Source organism: Phymastichus coffea, unplaced genomic scaffold (genome assembly GCF_024137745.1).
Source record: "Phymastichus coffea isolate CEN01 unplaced genomic scaffold, Cenicafe_Pcof_1.1 PCOF00150, whole genome shotgun sequence".
NCBI lineage: Eukaryota > Metazoa > Arthropoda > Insecta > Hymenoptera > Eulophidae > Phymastichus > Phymastichus coffea.
In genome coordinates this window covers 369,703-387,320 of record NW_026706961.1, presented here as the reverse complement: position 1 = coordinate 387,320, position 17,618 = coordinate 369,703, and the positions used below count along the sequence as shown (strand labels likewise).

At 33.0% G+C, this 17,618-nt stretch overlaps 2 protein-coding genes across 6 annotated transcripts; both read left to right on the top strand.

Moving 5' to 3' along the window:
- Nucleotides 1–11,717, top strand: LOC131672432 (death-inducer obliterator 1). 5 transcript variants are annotated; one of them, XM_058949641.1, is made up of 14 exons: nt 1–94; nt 1,223–1,403; nt 2,437–2,567; nt 2,813–3,070; nt 3,154–4,458; nt 4,659–5,093; nt 5,271–5,345; nt 5,502–5,626; nt 5,799–6,175; nt 6,251–6,480; nt 6,608–7,033; nt 7,111–7,253; nt 7,377–9,896; nt 10,565–11,717. In XM_058949641.1, the coding sequence occupies exons 3-14, from the start codon at nt 2,444–2,446 to the stop codon at nt 11,063–11,065; spliced, it is 6,519 nt and encodes a 2,172-aa protein (XP_058805624.1). In that variant the 5' UTR covers nt 1–94; nt 1,223–1,403; nt 2,437–2,443; the 3' UTR covers nt 11,066–11,717. The 5 variants fall into 5 exon arrangements, with proteins under 5 accessions (XP_058805624.1, XP_058805625.1, XP_058805623.1 ...); XM_058949642.1 differs by lacking the exon at nt 1–94 and adding an exon at nt 222–875 and having other exon boundaries at nt 1,342–1,403; XM_058949640.1 differs by lacking the exon at nt 1–94 and adding an exon at nt 222–875.
- A 1,064-nt stretch (nt 11,718–12,781) lies between these two features.
- On the top strand, nt 12,782–17,557 carry LOC131672444 (dolichyl-diphosphooligosaccharide--protein glycosyltransferase subunit 2). The gene is made up of 11 exons (XM_058949659.1): nt 12,782–12,918; nt 13,581–13,786; nt 13,969–14,103; nt 14,298–14,458; nt 14,537–14,676; nt 14,892–15,267; nt 15,500–15,679; nt 15,757–15,973; nt 16,058–16,267; nt 16,501–16,672; nt 16,912–17,557. The coding sequence occupies exons 1-11, from the start codon at nt 12,912–12,914 to the stop codon at nt 17,055–17,057; spliced, it is 1,950 nt and encodes a 649-aa protein (XP_058805642.1). The 5' UTR covers nt 12,782–12,911; the 3' UTR covers nt 17,058–17,557.
- The last annotated feature ends 61 nt before the right edge of the window (nt 17,558–17,618 follow it).

Genomic DNA, 17,618 nt, shown 5'->3' with positions numbered 1-17,618 from the left:
GCAAATTGAATTGGTCTGTGGGCAATTATTTACCACTTTGGATGGATTAATTTATTCATTAATAAATAAAATACAGCTGTTCGAATATTTATAGGTAATTAATAATTTTTATTTAATGAACATGTTGTGGGCAAATAAATCCATTTACATATTTGAATTGGGCAAATGAAAATCTATCGATTTTGATTTTTCCCCATAATTTTTTGGAAATTGTGCTGGCTGGAACGGGGGAGGTCCCTGTTTGTTGCTTCTCACAACCACAATCTCATCGCTCATGAACGTAGCACGATGTACACATAGACAAAGGTTCCGTCAAGTGAAGGCAAGCAGCAGCGCATAGTATCGCGTGTGCGGTGTATCGATGTGTGTGTATGCATTCGCCGCGATTACGAGCGGCGACGTTTTCGTCTCAGTGACGGGGTGGAAAAAAGCGCGCGCGTTCCTTCCGCGATGTTGCCCGCGGCCGTACTTGGTGATGAGCTACGCCCCTAAGCTCGCCACCGTACACGATAGCAGTGACGAGTGCGTCTCTTTTTGTGTAAAATACTTTGTTTGTGGAAGCTTTACTTGAGCTCCCTGGTAACCTGCACGTTCTTCCTAAGGCAGATCATCTCTACGGCACAGTGTTAACAAGATGGCGGTCGACCGCATCCACTCTCGGGTCATATAGCTTGTTTATTTTGCCGAGTTTTTCACCGGAATCCCACAGCTCGATCGCTCTGCCCAGAAAACGTAGCCTCGTTTGTTCGCGTAGCCAAGCCGAACATTTAAACTGCACGTTCCAGTGAATAAGATAGTCACGTGCTAACACAGTGCGAACGACTGCAGCTTCGGCGGGATATTTTACGCGGGAACACAGCAAGCAAGTCTAAGCAGTAAGCACAGTTGATCTACCTAGCCGAGAACACAACTCATGCTGGCACAGTAAAATATAGGCCACAGCTTCGATAGTCTTCCTTCCCATCACTATTAAGCCTTCCTGGCCTATACATTGCAGAACGTACATTTAATCTGTATTTTCTGCTTCTTGTTTATCTTGATTACATTACCGTTTGATCAACTTCACTGGCGATAAGTCCTCCAAATCAAACTCAGCTGTTTGTAAGAAAATCCTTTTACTTTACTACCACTACCTATATATAGTACCACAATTACCTTATATTTTGTCAAATGAGTTTATTCTTAAAATTAACTGGACTGACTGTGTATTTGTACTTATTAGGTGGAAGTAATGTAAATATTTCCATTGTGTACTGCGTACTTGAAAAAACTGAAGATAGGAAGTTCTATAGTTACATTTCATGAGAAACAATTTGTAACATGTTTTCCATCTTTTTAAAGCGTGGGTACTGAATTTTTGTTGGAAATCTAAGTCAGTAATGACGATGTACATCTGATCAAAAGTGAGTATTTTTAGTATTAGCATTTATAACTGTTTTCAATATAAGTAGACAAATGTTCGATCTTCTGTTGTGTATGAATTGAACATAAACTAATTTTTTTAATTTATGTAGTTGCACAATAAAAATACAAATTTTAAATCATACATTGCCTATTATACTTTTTAGTGCTAATTTAATAGTATAAGAAAATTCAATTGTATTAAAGTATTCTTGTAATAAACTACTAGATAACATTGAGTTTTTTTCAATAAAATATTTTCATTTAATTATATAAGTTAGACCATGTATTTTTGAAATATATAATTTTAAATTCAATCAGAAATCAACATGCAAATAAAAGATTTAGTTTAATTTAAACTGTCGTTTTTATTTAAAAAAATATCTTACTTGCATATAAAGATTAGATTTTCAATCAAAGGCAAGAAATAGTAGGTATATATTTTGTTTAATAAATAAGAATTGGAAAAATATTTTGATAAATATTTTTATAAATTTTATTTCATTTTTTGATTGATTAATTGGAATGCATAACAAGCAAATTAAGACATTTTATGAACTTATTCAATACACTTTTGAAAACAAATAGAAATTAGTTGAACCTTTTTATTATTCTATTAGATTAGATTGCACATAGCCTAAAATTTGTATAAGTGGTTTCAATACCATTATCAGTGGATTGTGGATTCAAGTTTTCCAATGGTCGAATTTTATAATGTTGATTTTACCGATTGAAAAATCAGCTCTAGATATCGGCTTGATTACGTTTTGGCGGCTGTTTGATAATAATTTATTGCCATAATGTTAAAATATCTGACAAAAAATTATGTAATAATGCCTATTAATATTGTTATTCTTTATTCATATTTAAATTATTGAAATTATGAATAACATACGCTGTAACATATGAATGTATGTATGTGCGTAAGTGTGTGTGTGTGCGCGCGCGCGCGCGCCCGTGTGTGTGTATAACCATAAATAAAATGGGATTAATTAATAACCTAGAATTCAATTGAATATTGTATATTATTTGCAGAACAATCATGTCTAGTTCATTTGTTGTTGAACCCCAAGAGGGTAGTTCTAAAAAAGATGATACTCTTATTTTGATGGTGAATGACAATGGTGTAATTTCTGTAGATCAAGATACTTTGCAAAGTCTCATTCGTAAGTATTTATTTCTGATTTAGTGAATAGTACTATGTTCTGAGATATTCGTAATAGTGCATGTATTGTTTTCAAATTACAGACTTGTTTTTCACTTTTTTAAATAAAATAAGCAGTTATATGTGATAAAAATTTGAATTTTCATACATATTTAAAATCGTTTAGAATCTAGAAATAAGAGCATTTATTTTCAGAAAAATTTTGATAATTTACACATTGATCATTGAAAAGAAAATTATTTACAGTTAACCAATCTAATGCTGCAGTAAGTGTTGTGAGGTTAGGTCAAACAGGCAATGATGCTTCAGAAGGAAATATAACTTTGACGGTTGATCCTCCTTCCTTTGTTACATCTGGAACAAGTGTTTCAAATAACCCTGATTCAACTGCATTAGTTGATCCTTTCATGGAAATGGATCCAGAATCATTAGAAAGATTAGAAACAGCATTACAAAGTGAAGAAGCTAAACAAATTCTTGGTGAGAATGTAACAGCTATGCTCGGTAATTATTTTTAACTCTCTGACGTAATGTACTGTAAATAATAGATATAATGTACTGTAAATAAAACAAACATTTATTTTCAGATATGTTAACAGTAGAAGAACAACAAAATAATTTACGATATAGTATAGAACTAGATCATTGCTATACTAGTAGGTCGTCTCTTACACAATCAAAAGCTACAGAATCTTTGCCTGATATAAATTTATCAGACGTGGATGAATCAGCATGTGTAGATGTTAATAAATCTACTAATGCATCTCAGATGATATCATTATCTTCCAGTAATAATAATGTTACAACTGTATTAGCCAAGCAAAAGGTAACACCAACACCACCAAAAATAGTGAAACAACCTGGTCCGGTTGGTGGTAGACCACGAAGATCTTCCGATGCAATCCAACAAGTTGTGTCTCCAAAAACATCTATGAATACAAATACACGCATGTTGAATATGCAACAGGAAAAACTTAATACTAAAGATGAAGAAGTAGGAGGTGGTGATGAAATTTTTTCATCAACGGATTCTTCCGCATCCGAAGAAACTGATAGCGATAGTGATTTCGGTCCTAGATCTTCTAGACGTGGAGTACGATCTAGAGGAGGACGAAAAGGACTCACAACAAGAGGAGGAAGCATGACTGCTTCACGTAGACGAGGATCTAACAAATACATGGACAGTGAACAAGTACGTCGTTTGGATATTGAAATGGCTGCTGCTGTTAGTGCAATGAAAAGCCGAGAGAAAGAGGATAAATCAGAAAAACATAGCCCTGGTAGGATTAAAAAACTTTCAAAAACATTTGGTGTTAAAAAGAAAGAAGTCTCTCCTACTGTTACTTCGGTTAATGAGCCATCACACATAGAAATTAATGTATTGCAAACAACAAATCAAGTTAAAGCAAATCTTATAAATGCTAATATGTTCAAAGGAGATATGATCCTCACGAAACCTGGGCAAGATCGTAATAATCAAAAAGTTGTATTTGTTCATAAACAAATAGCAATGAATCCTAATGAGATCAAAGCTCTTGGTCTTAAAAAACAAGTTATGATTCCAAAAAGTAAGCTTATCACTTCTCAAAGTTCTAAAGTTCCTATAATCAAAGATATCCAGATTATATCTGCTGGAAATCCAGCTATTATAAAAAATGCCTTAGTGCAGCAGCAGCCAATGATTGTGCACCAGAATGTCACTACTCAAGCAGCAGATCAACCAAATGAAACAGCTCAACGTTCTGTGCAATCACAAAAAGGAATACCAATGGTTTTGAAAGCAAAACCGCCAGAAATCAAAAAAGAAAAGAAAAAAATAGATGGTATTTCGGAAATACCAGCCGAAACAGTTAATGAAACTTTAAAGTCTGTAGAAACAAAAACATCAACAGGTAAGAGTGAAAACGAAATTATTTTACAGTCAAATGATAGCTTTATGTTAAAAATATAAAAATATGAGTAAATATTAGCTATAGAATTTTTACACTAATATAAAAATAAAAAGCTTGATGGCTTACAAATTAATATTACAATACAAAATTTTATGTTTCTAATTACTATTGTAATTTTAATAAATTTTTACTTTATACAGCACCTAAAAAAATTGTTAAGAAAGAACATCGTAAATCAGATACACATGTAGTTGAAGCTCTAGGTCCTGCACTATTTTCCACTCCAGATATAATAAGACGAGTTGGTTCAACTGAAATAAAAGCTTCAGATTCTCCTGTTGCACATCTTACAGTTGCGAGTGTTAGTAATACTAATGTAAATGCATCTATAGTTAATACTGTTACCAGCGTTTCTACAACATTAAGTACTACCAATACTACACTAGTCTCAACAACTGCTGGAAATATATTAGATGGCTCAATTGAGACTAATATTATTACGAATAATGCATCAAATACTACACTATCAAATAAACTTGATGATCATTCTTTGTTAATACCGGATAATTTGGTTGACGATAAAATAGATGATAAAACTACAATTGCAGACTTATTGCAACCAGCTTTAGATTCTGGTAAATATATATTTATAGTAAATTCCGCAGAGTTTTATCATATATTATTAACAAATATAGTAGTTATATCATTATTTGTTTTTTATTTTTCTCATTCCTCTTACTTTCAATATTTTTACATATTTATTATCAATATATTTAGTTAATATTTTCCACCTTTTTGTTATGTTTTATTAGCTTCTAAATCAACTACATCTCAGGAAACACCTCAGACAGTGGAACAAAATAATTCAAAACAAATTGTTTCTGAGAGTAAGTTATTGTTTGTTTTCGTTTGCAAAGTTATTTTGTTTTATTTTCTTTTAAGAGTAGAACGTGTATTTCATATAATTTAATTTAATTGTACATGATCATATAATACTTAGCTTATTACCATATTATAAATGTTAAATTTTCTATTAATTATAGCTGGTATTGAAGGGGATGATCACTTGTTAGCTACATTAGGTATGGATCCTGCCAAGCAGTTACCAAATGATGAAGAATTGTTGGCAGAGGCTTTATTGTCAACATTAGGTGTTGATTTGGATCAAGTAAGTATTTGAATATGGTGAAACTATTAAAACATTGCAATTTCACCAAATTATTTACAAACTTTAGTGTAAAACTTTATGTTTTTATAATGAATTTTATAATATAATGCAATACAGTGATAGAAAGAGAAATATTTTATCATTGAAAATAATCTGTTTATTATCTTTGCAGAGTGGACTAGTTGATCCTACAGCAGATTTACCAGAACCTATTTTGTCTTCTTCTGTAATAGAGCCGTCCCAACCTCTATCAGTAGAACCTACAACAATTAAGACTGATTTCCCACAGACTGCAGTACTTCGAGAAGTTACAGCATCATCAATTTCAAGAACTGAACCAGTACAGAAAAAGGATACAAAAGAGCCGATTCAAATTATTAGAGGAGGAAGAGTAATAACTTTACCACCAATAGAAGCTCCAGCTACTAGAAGCAAGAGGTTGCAGACAAGAGCAGAAAATCAAGTCAAAGTTGAAAAGAAATCACATTTTGAACATCAGTTTTCAAAAACTGAATCTGCTGTTACACCTGTGAAAAGTGAAAGAACACCGTTCGTGTTCTACTTTTTTTTCTTATCAAAACAAACGTATATTTATGTGATTCTAAATAATTATATTAATTTTAGGAGAACGTCGACGCATGTTAGTTTTCATAAACAAGATATGATCTATAATATGGATGATGAGGAAGAAGAAGAAGAAGAAGAAGAAGAAGAACCGAATTCGGATTCTGAAGATGATCCTAACAGATTATGGTGCATTTGCAGACAACCTCATAATAATCGATTTATGATATGCTGTGATATGTGTCAAGATTGGTTTCATGGAAAATGTGTTCATGTTACAAAGGCTATGGGTATGACAAGATACATTTAAAAAAACTTATTTTTACAGAATCTGATTCTGAATTAACTTTACCTGTAAATTAAAAAATAAAATAACATTTTTGATAAATTAAAAGTAAATCTTATATTTATTATTAGGCGAGCAAATGGAAAGTCAAGGCATTGAATGGGTTTGTCCTAATTGTTCTAAGAAAAAGAGCGAAGAAAGTAAACCTAAGTTAGGTTCAAGACGACAGAGAAATAGCGTGGATGCCGCATTAGGCGAAAAAAATCGAACGCCAACTATTTCAAACGTCTCAAATAAGCCTGAAATCAAAGCCACACATAACACGGGAAAAAATCCTAGCACTTCATCAGGAGTAACACACTGTGTAGTTTGTAAAAAGGAAGCGAGAAAATCAAGCATTTACTGTTCTGATGCGTGTATATTAGCTCATGCTGAAACGACATCAACTAAACCTGCTTCTTCATCACAAGTTAAAACGCCCAAAGTAGATGGAGCTAAGCTTAAATCAGACGCTAGAATTGTTGTCTTTGATAAAAGGACTGGGAAAGTCATTACAGGTAAGTGTTTTGTAAAAAAATATATTTCATTCAACAATGTCAACTTTGTTTAAATAATAATAATTTATATATTTTAGGTGCGGATGCGCCAACAGCGTCGAATTTACGGGCCTGGCTGAAAGAACATCCAACATGCGAGGTGGTCAAACCTAATAATTTAAATACAATACAACTATCAGGAAAAACTGTTGCGGCCATTCAAACTCAAGGAATTAAGATTGTACGTTATTCATATGTTACATCAAAAAAAGCAATTATAATTACTCTTTTTGATAACTTTTACGTTACTTTATTTATTTTTTTTTTTTTCAAAGCTGTTATTTTAATTTGTTTTATTTTTCAGAATAAACCAGTGCAAGGCAAATCTGTAGGACAAGCTAAAATGATCTATACCAAAATGCCAGGCTCAAAGCAAACTGTATTGGCTGCTAGTATAAAGAAAAATACATCAACATCGGATGCCCCATTGAGTTCTGCTGCTTCACCTCAACAACGTCAGAAGCAAGTACCTGTTAAACTTCTAAAACAAACAACCATTAAAACTTTACCGCAGACTCAACAACAGCCGCAACCACCGCAGCAGCAACCCATTCAGCAACCAACTCCACAGAAACCAATTGCTACATCAACACCATTGAAGCCAACAGTTTCCAGAAAATCGCAAGAAGTAGTTAAATCGGCAACTCCTCAGCAAAAACAGCAGCAAACTCCACCTCCGAAAAAGCCTGAAGCAGAGCAACTCAGATTAACTGTGCGGAAGACACTGGCTGATGTACTCATCGCTCGAATAAAAGAAGCGAAAGATCTTAACTTGAGCGAAGAAGAAATTATCGAAGTAGCTTTACAAATTGAGCTTGAAATGTACAAGTTCTTCAAAGACACAGGTTCGAAGTACAAGGCTAAATATCGCAGTCTGGTTTTCAATGTCAAAGATCCGAAGAATCTGACTCTGTTCCGAAAAATTGCTGACCATTCTTTAACTGCCGAAGCTGTAGTAAAACTAAGTCCCGAGGAAATGGCTAGTCAAGAATTAGCCGAGTGGCGCGAGAAAGAAACGAAGCATCAGCTTGAAATGATTAAGAAGAACGAACTGGACATGATGGCTCAGGCGAAATCTATTGTTGTAAAGACGCATAAGGGCGAGCAAATCATCGAAAACGATGGAGGCATTGAGAGCATCGATTTGAAGACTCCCGTTCAAGATATTGTTACAGCATTGAACAGCGGAGACACTACACCAGAAGACAATAACAAATTGAGAGAGGACGAGGCAACGTTCAGCAAGTTTCTCGACGGAGATGATAAGAAAAAGAAGAAGAAAGAGAAAGATCGAGATCGAGAAAAGCGTCGAGACAGGTCGCGCGATCAAGACAGCAAAGATGGCAGTAAACGCGATAGGAGTCGAAGCAAAAGTAGGCATCGGCATCGCGAAAGAAGCAGAGACAGAAAGTCGAAGAAGGAAAAGCATAAGGGCAGGGATCGCACAAGAGACAAGGATCATGATAAGAGTAGGCATCGCGATAAGAAGAAAGACAAAGATGACGACAGAAAGGACAAGCACAAGCGAAGTCGCAGCAGCTCCAGAAGTCACAGCAAGACCAGGTACAAGGATCACAAAGACAAACACAAACAGAAGGAGGAGGAGAAAAAGAAAGAGGCTAGCGCGAAGGGTGAAAGTAGCGTAGTCAACGTGGACAAATCGATAGAGGAGAGGCTATGGAGGCACATAGAGGATGAAACAACCACCAATACCTTGGATGGCAACGATTCCGACATATCAGACCGAGAACCAAGCTCAACCGTGACCATTAAAACACCCGATATCAACGAAGAGCTCGACAAGGACTTTGACTTGAATCTCATGGAAGTACAAAGTAACGAGACAATAACCAAGGGAGTGATGACCGTGTGGCGTGGTATCGTACACATGGCGGACGTTGCCAAGTTTTCCGTAACAGCGCAGAATGTCAGTGGCAACTCGAAGGAACTAATGGAAGAACTGCCCGGTACACTCGATGTGGTCGGCAGAATAAGCCCAACAACGGTCTGGGATTACATAGCCAAAATGAGGAAACATCCCAATAAGGAGATAGTGATCATTAAGCTAACGGCGACGAATGACGAGGAAAAGATTCCCTACATAACGCTGTACAGTTACTTGAACAGCCGCAGTCGACTAGGTGTAGTTGGTAGCATGTCGTCGCCGATCAAAGACTTTTATATTATGCCTTTCTCCCACAATAGTATGCTGCCTTCGGTGCTTATGCCTATCGATGGACCTGGCTTCGAGGAGAATCGCCAAACCTTGCTGCTGGGCATTATGGTTGTGCATAGCCGGACGAAGCGCCTTGCCAGTGTGCCACCACCACTTACGCCCATCCCGACCAAAATTATACGCAAAGAGCAGATAACGGGCGACAGAAGTTACACACCTCCGCCACCTCTGCATTTGCTGCCCGGCAGTGTCAAAGATGACGATCAGGATTCTAAGCAAAGTCTCTCGGTTATATCTAAGATCGTGCCTGAGCTGTCTTCGAAGATCACACTCGAGTCATCCTCCTCGTCGGACAAGATGCATCTCAATGACGACGACGACGAGCCCTACAGTCCAGGCGAGCCCGTCGACCTGCCACTCGATGATGACGATGAGGATGCTCTCTCGTCCTCCTCGAGCATCAAGATGACACAGATTACTACGGAAACTTCTATCTCGTTTACCACGGTCGTCGCTGTTTCGCCATCCAAGAGCTCCACTGAGCTCCAACGCAAAATGGAAGAGCTCAGCAGACAAATCGAGGAGGAAAAGATGCAAATTCAGAACATTAGCTCATCTTTTCTCGGTGATTCGTCGACTACTCTACCGGTGAGAGACTTAACTAATGGAGCTTAACCACTTTTGCATTTAATCTGTAGATTTGATTTTTTTAATCGCGATTATGTAAATAAAAATAATTTTGCGATTTTCACCCTTATCCTATAACCAAACCTATCCTCTTTCATACATTTTCGTCTTTCTATAATCACTCACGATTATTGTTACATCTTGAAGATTGTTATGCCACTTTAACTGTGATACGTGTCTGTGATATCTACGTTATGATTAATAAACGTAAACAACAGAATCTTCATCTTATCTAATTACATTTCATCAATTTTTCTTTTGACTAATTGTTCGACGATAATTATTAAGAAAATTTTTTAATGGATATTAATCGTTATCTTGATTACTATTATTTGAATTCTTGCTAAAATTTGTTGAATATTTTATTGAATGAATTAAGATAGAATTTATAATAAAATTAATTGAATTGTTTCTTGGTAAAATTAAGTACTTAAGAAACTCTGCAACTAACAATAATAATAATAATAATAATATTAATAATTACAGAAATCTTTCACTACTATTTCCACATATTACAGTAATTTGAAAGTAATTAATGTCAAATAACAAACTTCAAGAAAGCTTAGTTGATCTAGGTCGAATAATTTATATGAACGAAGTATTGACACTTTGTTTTTGATAAATTACAGGGTTTGGGACTTGATCCACCGGATAGCAATGATGCAGGGGAAGCCTACAGCCCTAGTGATACAAGGTCTTTCACTCCACCTCCACAAGGCATACCAAAATTGAGTCAGCCTATTCTCGAAAAAGTTTCAAACATTACAATTCCACCAAATCTCCAAGAAATTTTAGCAAATGTCAAACGCCAAGAAAGTTCAAAAGTGGATCCATATCTGCCATCAAAACCTGGTGCAACATTTTTAACGTCAAACAATTCATCTTCATATTCACCAACTTACAATAGAACCACCACTGGAAAATCAAGTTCAGACGTGCAATCTTCTCCTCGTAAAGAGACAAAAAGTACTTTAAGTTCATTGAGTGATTACGATTTGATGAAAAAGGCCGAAGAAGAACTAGCAGCACTTGCAGCTGCTGATGCAGCATCTGCTCCACTACCTATGGCAGAACCAGTCAGTAGCGAACCTCCACCTCCTGGGACTTCGTTTGAATCGCCTCACCGATAGAGTGTTAAATGAAGTGATGCTTTATTCAGATTTCAGATAAACATTGGCATGTGTAAAATAAGGCATTGACTTCTAATTTTAGTGTCTTGCGTACAAAAACAGACTAAAAATTTGTGACTGTAAAATGCAGCGTGTTGGTATATGGTAAATAGTAGAGTTAGTACATAAGATGAGAAAAAAAATCACTTTTATCACAAATTGAGAAATTGTTTTTCAATTTATTTTGTATTTAGAGAAAATGTACTATGTTAAATATCAGTTTTTATTTAACTGATTCTTTTAAGAAAAAGCATTTCTATTGTATATATTAATAAGCAAAAGAAACAGTGCTTAAATGATCTTTAAGTATTTGATAAGAAACTTGAACTTTTTTCTAAATATCAACAGGTGAAAATTAACGTGTAATGAAGAGTCGAAAATCAGTTTTTATGATTATTCTATATTATTTTCATTTGTATTTTGTAATGAAAGCGATCATACCTTGTAATAAACTGAATTTTTTTTCAATATTTATATTTTGTTTTGACAAAAATCTTCGCGTGTACAAAAATTTCTAATAAGATATGATAATATTTAAATTTAGTTGAAAAAAAATTTACTTTATTCCATGTAAATTGACTGTAAAAACTTTTTTATTTTAATTCAAATATGATTAAAAAAGGCAAAGGCTATTAATGAATAAAATTTTGTCTATTTCTTTTTAATTCCTCCAAAATCCATAAATTTGAAGAGGCTTTTTATATAAGACATTGTTTTGATAAATTACAGGGTTTGGGACTTGATCCACCGGATAGCAATGATGCAGGGGAAGCCTACAGCCCTAGTGATACAAGGTCTTTCACTCCACCTCCACAAGGCATACCAAAATTGAGTTAGCCTATTCTCGAAAAAGTTTCAAACATTACAATTCCACCAAATCTCCAAGAAATTTTAGCAAATGTCAAACGCCAAGAAAGTTCAAAAGTGGATCCATATCTGCCATCAAAACCTGGCAACGAACATTGGACAGTACGCGATTATCAAAACAAATTGTTTATTTAACATCTGCGTGCATCCGTGATTGCGCAGGATACGAATGATAAAAATTATAGATCTATTATATTAACATTATTAATATAATAATATATCATTTGACTATCTTTTTTCATCATGGTAAACATCTGATGACCGACGTCCGGACGTCTGCCTCCTTATGTAGAAAGTCTCTTAATACATTTTATCAATCATAGGTTTAATAAATATTTTGGATAATTGTTTTGATACATCTTGAAATAACAAGTTTATCGTTTTTTATGAAAAAATGATCAGTGTAAATTCTATTTTGATCCATCAATGAATATATCATTTGGATATAATGCGTGTATTTTAAACAACATGTAAAAGATTTAAATAATGTACTGATAAGAAAAAACAATAGAATGAGCGCGTGAAGCACATAAATAACTTATAATAATATTATCATCATCAGACGTTTACCATGATGAAAAAAGATAGTCAAATAATATATTATTATATTAATAATGTTAATATAGTAGATCTATAATTTTTATCATATAAATAACTTTATATAAGAGACTACTTGATTTTTAATTTGTTACTATCAAAGAATATAACTAGATTATATAGGTAATTTTGGAAACAAGAAATGATGCCAGTAGAATTAGTGTTGTAAAGTTGTCAGTTTTGGAAATATTCGATATCGCCAGCTATTTCCGGAATTTATCTGGGAGTCTTCCGTTGGCCACTCGACCATTTTTCGTCGTGACACGCGCAATGGATAAAGAGCCATCTTGTTCGAGAAGCCGACGTGGCGGCCGGCTTGCCAACAAGTTCTATCGCTGGAATTATGAATCGTAAGATAAATCATTATTTTTCTGATATTTATCTTTACTTTTTCACATTCGTCATTGTTATTTTTCACAAAACGTAATAACTTCAATGATACATATTCGTTCTACACGTGTTTTAAAAAAACTGTCTTTTAGTTATCTTAGTTTCGGAATATTTTAATCTTTTTATGTACCTGATAAGATATTTTATATGAATAAAATATAAATTTCCAAATTTCTTATATGTGTATTCGCGGTTATTTCAAAACTAATTACAAATTGATAGATTTGAACGAACACGTTTCTAAGTTTTATGGTTATGGTTGAGTATGCCATTAACTTTATACGAATATAGTTATATATTATAGTTATAAATTACAAACGAATAACTGTAATTTACATATTCCTCCTAATGTACTTATTGAAACAATTGTTCAAATATCATTAAATTTCTTTCAAAATTTGTGTAACTAGAGATATGTACTTCAATTAAAAAAAAATTTTTATTTGTCACAAGCTCATTTTGGAACTATTCCTATGATTACTATGATTATTTTAGTGCTTATTTAATTTTTTAAATTTCGTGGTGTGCGAAACATTTAAAAGCATCTTAAAGTTTATTTCAATTTTATAATTGTGTCTCACTTAATACACAAATGTATCTTTAGTTTTGTGTCCCATTTTAGCTACATGGATACTTTTGCTCATTGCTGCTGCAGCAAGCATATCAGCTGCAGACGTGCCATCTTCAACAAATTCATATTTAACAGTGGCTGATAAGCTTCGTTTAAAAAAAGTCTTAGAACCTGGACATAAATTGTTAGATTTAGCCCAAACTCATTATGCAGTTCTTGGATATAAACTCTTGAATGAACCTATTACAAAGATTGGTGTAAGTACTGAATAGATCTTGGTTAGAGTAGTCTACTTGATGATTGTTTTTCGTGATGAAAAATGCCTTATTGAAAATCAATGATTTTATAATTAGTCTTTCTGACGTAAAACATAAGAAAATATTTTATTTTTTTATATATTGAACAGTCATTTTTATGTAATTGATAACTTTATACATAGGAAACTTGTGAGTTTTTGATAAAATCTGCTGGAGATTCTGTATTAACAACAGAGCAGATATATTACCTGGCTACTACATGGAAAACTCTTGAAAAATGTCAACCCAAATCAATCCCATTGTCCTCTTTTACAAAGGTATACTCATTGTTTATATAAAATTGAACAATATTTATAGAAATTTATCTTATTACTAGAAATGATGTTTAAACCTTAACTTTTATTTTACTGAAAAAGTTTGAAGACAATTTCACTAATTTGATATTGTCAAAAAAAAATTTTTTGAGATATTATACTGAATAATTCTAATATGTATAATTTTTTAATTACAGACATTGACAGCTGTAATAGATAAAGAAAGTTCTACTATTCCCGAGCTATATTATGCAGTTACTGCTTTAGTATCATTTGGTCAAAAAGTTTCAGATGCTTCTGCAACAAAGTTGATGAAAAATTTACAAGCTTCTCTGAAGAAAGATGATAATTTATTGAAGTAAAATTGGTTTTCAACTAATGAATGTACTGATAAATTTTATTAAATTAATCTTAATGGCAATTTTGTTATTTACAGTTTAGGTTACATATTTCATATTGCTGCTGACTTAGGGCCTGCTGGAAGTTTTGCACTGAATCAAATTGATGATGCTATTGTTCAAGCTGATGAAGTAAATGGACGATTTTTGCAATTTGAAGGAGGGCTATCTATTACAAGTAAGTTTATATAAATGATTTTATAACTATATGCTAGATTGAAAATTTTAAATGCATTACTAAAAATTCTTGAAGCCTATGAAATGATGTATCTAGAAACTTTCGTTCTACTGAATGCAATTGAAGAATAATTTAATAACTGAAATTAATGAAGAAAAAATATATTGTATAATAAGATTGTTATTTGGATTAATTATTATTGTTATGATTTTCAGGTTTAATTGTCAATGGAATTTACAGACTTTCATCAGCATTAAAGAAAAAACCAACTATATCATCTCAACAGATTGTTAAATTAGCCAATTATTTCTTATCACGTAGATCTGTTCAGACACCTAAAGGCGTTGTTAATCTACTTTCTTCGATTCATACATTAGCTACAAATGAATTTGAAAAACCAATTTGCATAACTTTATCTGAAGATGGAGTAGTAATTTCTACTAAGCAACCTTTAGTACGAATTAAAGTTTGTGATATTCTTGGGAATCCCTTACCATCTGTAACTAATGTTATAGCTAATACTGCGACAAAAGTTAGCGATGATGTAGTTGTCATTAGTAAAAAAAATTTCCAATCTACTCCGAATGATAAGTAAGTAACCATTGAGATAATGATCTCCAATAATTGTGTTCCCCAATAATTTGCTGATTTGATATATATCTATTAATGTCAGTTATACGCATGGGGTATATTATTAGTTGAAAAGTAATTGCTTATACTATTTTTGGAAGGCATAAGTTTTTCAACACACACATACAATAAATTTATATACTTGTTGTGGATTGATGGATTGATTAATCTTGTGATTTTATTATATTTTCAGAACTTTATTCACATTGAATTTTATGGCTACATCACCAGAGCCAGGATTTTATAAAATAGCAGTGTCTGCCGGCTCAGTCGTTAATACAGTAAGTGTTAAAGTACTTACTGAAGTTAAAGTTGATTACTTAGAAATAGGAACTGCTGATGCTGATCAAACCACTCAACCAAAATTAGTCAAGTATGTTACAGGCTCATAGTTTAATTACAAATCAATGTTTTTGTTAATGAAATGCAGTAATTTTTAATTATTTTTAGAGTTACTCATCCACAAAAGCTTGGCCAAAAAATTGAAGCAGATTCTCAGCAAAAACTTGTTATCCGATTTTTGTTGAAAGACGCTGTTAAGAATAAGCCATTAAAAGTACATCAAGCATTTGTTCGTCTTTCATCCATTGTCTCCAAAGAAAATGATAAACAGGAAATTATTTTTGTAGCTGAATCTGATGCCTCCAACGTTTACAAATTTGATATGGTAAGTTATCTTTAGATTTGGACTATATTTATAATGTCTACGTGAATTTTGTTGATATATTTATATTTTACCTATGTTTTACAGCCTGTTGGAAGCGAAGCAAAAAACTTTAATTATCAAAGCACTGATTACAATATCGAATTGATCGTTGGTGATGCAATTTTGAGCAATTCTTTTCAGTGGACTGTAGCAACAATTGGTTTGAAATTCCCAGAGACAGCAGCTTCTGAAGTTGCTGAAAAATCAACTTACAGACAAAAACCTAATGTGTATTCACCAAAGCCTGAAATTAAAGTAAGTGTGATATACTTGAATCCAAATTAAATTGAGCCAATGCTCGTTAGCAATAAAAGATGTTGTATGCTTTTGTTACCTCCATGTCATTGGCAAATCAATAGATTTTCTGTAATCATAATTTTCGAATTTTCACAATTTGAAATAAGCAGAAAAACGATAGCAATTATTAAAAAACTAAAATATCTCTTGTTTGTTAAAGAATAGTAACTTATTAGTCTTAAAATTTTCAGCATTTGTTCCGTGAGCCTGAAAAACGACCATCAGCATTAGTCTCAAACTTTTTTACCGCTTTATGTGCATCGCCCATTCTTGTCCTGTTAATTTTATGGGCTAAATTAGGCATTAATATATCGAATTTCCCATTTTCGTTAAGTGCTATTATATTCCATCTTGGATTGGGAGGTAGGTTCATTACACTTATTTCTAAATTCAGTCTATGCCCGATGCTTGACAATCAACTTGTAAAATGGAATTGTTTGTTTTCAATCGGGCAAAGATTAATTTGGAGAATTTTTCACAATTGCAACTTTGTATTTTGTTGTATTTGCAGCCCGATATTCTCAACATCATATTAATATAAACATATAAGTTTTTATTCTTGTGAATATGAATATTAATAATACATTTTGTGCACGTTTCAGGTATATTTGTACTGTTTGGCATGTTCTGGTTGAAACTGAATATGTTTATCACTTTAAGATACCTTCTTGGGCTTGGATTGGTTACTTTCTTGGCTGGTAATAAACTATTGTCACGAATAGCTCACAACAGAAAGGGAGCCCGCTAATTTGGCACATGAATTTCACGCGTAGACTGATCCATTGAGTTACAGGTAGTAAAATGTGCCCATGTAATGTGATACTCAGCATAAAATCGTATCGGACATAAGTATTGTATTCTGAAACCAAAATCTTTAGACGGCAAAACTTTTATGATGATAATTTCAATGAAAATGTAATTCGCTGCATAATGCATGTGAATAAAATATGTAAAATGAAATGCTGCCTGATGACAGTATCGTTATAAAAAAGCACTTTCTTTATTTTTGCGCAGCAAACTAAGTTGTATACTTAACTTTTTCATGAAAGTACGTGTAAATTACGATATAATGTCGGTGTGTGTTATAAACATTTTCGTACTCATGATTATTTCTAAATAAGATTAAAGATTGAGTGTTGCAATAACGAGACATTCCTACGAAAGAAAACTCGATTTTCTGGCATCGCTATTTCTAAATGGGACTGATGTCAATTTATGATTTTTTATGTACAGATTTTAAATATATAAATAAATATAATAATACAATTGAAAAAAATTACTGTTTACACTTCAGTTTAAAGTATTTATT